Source organism: Halyomorpha halys, unplaced genomic scaffold (assembly GCF_000696795.3).
Source record: "Halyomorpha halys isolate HHAL.00 unplaced genomic scaffold, Hhal_1.1 Scaffold371.1, whole genome shotgun sequence".
NCBI classification, from domain to species: domain Eukaryota; kingdom Metazoa; phylum Arthropoda; class Insecta; order Hemiptera; family Pentatomidae; genus Halyomorpha; species Halyomorpha halys.
This window is the reverse complement of record NW_027107668.1, coordinates 108,572-112,657: the sequence shown is the minus strand read 5'-3', so window position 1 is coordinate 112,657 and position 4,086 is coordinate 108,572. Positions and strand designations below refer to the sequence as shown.

General features: G+C 28.6%; 1 protein-coding gene across 2 annotated transcripts in view; it reads left to right on the top strand.

Annotated features, from left to right (window-relative positions):
* Positions 1-4,086, top strand: part of LOC106681857 (LIM homeobox transcription factor 1-alpha) — a 104,781-nt gene that overhangs the window by 30,321 nt on the left and 70,374 nt on the right. Inside the window, exon 2 of one of the 2 annotated variants that reach the window (XM_014422397.3) lies at positions 3,007-3,188. In XM_014422397.3, coding sequence (XP_014277883.1) covers positions 3,007-3,188 — 182 coding nt within the window. Of the gene's footprint in view, positions 1-2,994; positions 3,189-4,086 lie in introns of both variants that reach the window. The other variant, XM_014422396.3, reaches the window with a different exon arrangement.

Here is a 4,086-nt window from a genome sequence, read left to right as displayed (position 1 = left end):
TGTTTATTTACATGGGTAGGGAGTATTAAGGCGGACAATACGCCTTGCCGTATTATAACTTATATATATATAATTTGTTTATGTTTATTTTTCTAGGAGGTCAGAAAAAAAAATGTTGTACATCAATCGAACCATTTCAATAAAATCGTTATAAAATTAGATACTAACTCAATAAAATCCATTTTATTGAAATTGGAAAGAAATGGTCTGAAATACACCTTGGTTGGATAACAGATCCAACAGGTATTTTATTATAGGTTATTTTTTTTTTCGTACCTCCTGTAGAAAACAATTAGTTGTCAAGTACAAAATATAAATAAAAACTTATATTGAATTCCTGAATCCTTGTATTACCTGGAAGTATTGATTATGGAATAATATTCCTAGTATTTTCCCTAAATCTCAGTTTAAGCGGCTATCAATGGCCGGCAAAGTTTACCGCTAGATTTGAAGGTTAACTTTTCTGGTGCAACAACGGATGATTATTAACTTGACCAGAGTTTTAAAAAATCGATGGTGCAATCGGTTTTAAGTCAATTTAACCTATATTTTTGTCTAACATTTCACTTACATAATTTGTTCTATGTTTACTATCTGTTACAATATTATCAATCAATTTATAAACAATAAGTTAAAAAAATGATAACATAAGGATATAGAAAAAATTATTAGTAAAATAGAAGACAAAAATATAGGTTAAATTATAACATCTTGAGAATGTCCAAATTGATCGAAACGTTAGGAGTTTTAAGCCAATAAATAAAGAAGTTTAAACTATAGGATACTTTATAATATAATTGATAAAAATTGTTATTAAAATAACAATAAATAAAGAAGTTTAAACTATAGGATACTTTATAATATAATTGATAAAAATTGTTATTAAAAATATTATCAACATTATACTAGTAACATAGCTTATACGTAATATAATAATACCATAATATTTTTTTTTCGGCCAAGACTCCCATTGGAGTCCTATATTGCTACTGTAATATATTGCTGTATTACTACTATAATATCCTCTGGCCTTCAAAACGAATAAATCTTTCGCCTTTTACTATAATATTATAGAGTTAATAATAAACAAACAATAAATGATTTCAGTCATGAACAGATGTAATAAAAATTTTCTACATATTTTTTTTTCGTGATATTTTCAGAAAATGGATCCCAATAACGGTAGCAAACCATTTTAAAGTTGTTTTTTTTCCTTTTCCTGTTTATTATGTTTTCAGTCTTGTACTATTCTATTTTTTTTTTAAATATATATTTATTGATAAATATTACAATCTACCACAACTTGGGGTTTAAGTTATAATGATAAATCATCACATTCATACCAAAATTAATTAAAAAATAGAAATACTAATAACAATAATATAAAAAAAAAATACATAAACAATAATAAAATATTTATATGTATATAAACCGAAAGATAAATAAAATGAACAAAATAAAACTATTTACATGAAGTAATAAGGATAAAAAAAATGTTTTCGTAATTTTTCTGGAAAATAGATCTCAATAACTGTGACAAACCGTTTTAAAGTGTTTTTTTTTTCTCTTTTTTTTATTATATGTCCTTTTTTTTAATATTTATTTTTTAACAGTGATAATTCATAACATTCATACCAAAATAATTTAATAAATAGAAATACTAATAAAAATATATATGGATAATAATAAAATCTCTGTATGTATATAAACCGAAAGAACACAATCAAACTCTTTACATGAAGTAATAAGGATAAAATAAAAAAAATTTCGTGATTTTCCAGAAAATGGATCCCAATAACGGTAGCAAACCATGTTAATGTTTGTTTTTTGATAACATTCATACCAAAGTTATTTAACAGATAGAAATACTTATAATAATAAAAAAATATATAAATAATAATAAAATCTTTATGTGTATATGAACCGAAAGATAAATAAAATGAACACAATTGAACTGATTGAATTGCAGTAATAAGGAGAAAATAAAATAAGTTAAATTTTTTTCTAATATAACAAAAAATAAAAACATAAATCACATTTACTCCATTATCTACAATATTTACAATCTGGACCTGAGAATCCCTGAGCCCACTTTATGAGGGGTAGAGCTGGGCTCTTCGAGCTCCACCAGCCAGTGGAGGCTGAGTAAATGCACTAAATTCTTCTATTTCTGTGTATATTAGGGGTATTCATGATCTTTGGTTTAACATGTTAAAGCGTGTTAAATGGAAAAACTCATGTTAAATCGAAAAAAATTCCCTTCTTTTACCGTGGTAAAACGAAATAACATTTAACATGGCTGAGAGTCTGTTACTTGGTCTGTTAAATGGAGAATGACGTCACACAATAGACCAGTTGAGATTGCCGCCATTTTTGTTGTTGTGACAGCTCAGTTCTTTCGTGTGTTTGTGGTATTCATATCCCTGTTATTAAACCAGAATGGATAATTTTAATGATACATTTGAGAAAAAAAAAAAGTAAAAAAACAATGTAATTTCATTCTACTATCTGAAAATTTGTTAACGCTCGCCAGATAAAAATCTCACTATATGAACCATGTAATTATTCTTAGGGGACACATGTCCCAGAATAAAGTTATTTTTTCATTTCATTTCATAAGCTACTTAACATAAACTTTCCCACAAATTCCACTTTTCACTCACTCTAGGCATGTTGTAATTAATTACTTAAATCAAAACTGAAGTAAACAATAACATGAAGGTCTGGAAGGAAGGTTATAAACATAAAGGCTTATACAACAAGTTGCGGAGAAAATCCGCTAGGGGCTCTTATGCATTTAACGTTTAACATGACTTCAAATAGGGCTGCTCACAATCTTATAGTTATATCATTTAACATGGTAAAACATTTAATATTTAACACAACATCATTAATACCCCTATTGTATGGATGAGTATTTGAGCACTAATACTTGAAGCCTTTTATTTATGACAGATTGTATTAACTCTCTTGAATAAATATGGTAATGTTAAGGTGCCGTTGCAGAGGCACCGAGACATGGAGCTGTGCAGCGGGTGCGGTCGCCTCATCTCGGACCGCTACATCATGAGGGTCGGTGAGCTGTACTACCACGAGCAGTGCCTGGTCTGCAACCTCTGCGGCACCTCTCTGCATCACACCTGCTTCATCAGGGACTCCAAGCTCTACTGCAGGATAGACTACGAGAGGTAGGTCAAAGCTCTCTTACACAATGCCCAATCGAGTCTTTATGAAACATTCAATCATTTTAACGATATAATATCTGATTTTTCCTAAATTCGGCCTTATCGCGCATCTTCAGTATAAGGGGAACCGCCATTAATGATTCCAGCTTAATAGGCAGTGCCATCGCAGTCATATTAATGAGTGAGTGGTTACAAGCACATCATGGCTGCGACAATAGTTGGAAACTGCCACCGTATAAACACTGTGAGGTTCTCAGCTTTATACAGTTATTTTGTATTTGTTTCTTCTCTACAGTGAAAAGCTAGCAGGAGATAAAGACAAATATTTAAGAGCATTCTTCTCTGTAGACATCGTTTCCATAAAGTATAGAATATAGATAGATAGATAGATAGATAGATAGATAGATAGATAGATAGATAGATAGATAGATATGATTTTAATTGTGAAAGACAAAATCTTGTACAAATTCATAACACAATATACAATTATAAAACAAAACCTGAGTCTAGGCTCCATTGTAAAAACAATAAACAGAATATAAAACAAGTTCTCTATAAAAAAACAATAAACAAAAAAAAAATTGGATAATACCCAACTATTAACATAATATTCATTACTCCATTATATTTAACTTAAAATAATGAAATTTCTTTAAAATAAACGAATGCGAGATATATAATAGTTTATATAATAGAATTTATATGTCACATACAAAATTAAACTTATTACATATTTATAATCTTAAAATTTTTTCTTGAGACTGGTAATTTTTTAATAAATAATTCAAAACACTATCAATTATAGTCTCAAAACTTTTATTTCTTTTACACGTCCAACGTTTCGGCCAATTCGGCCATCTTCAGGGATAATCTCAATTCACTATGAAACATATAATTTAAC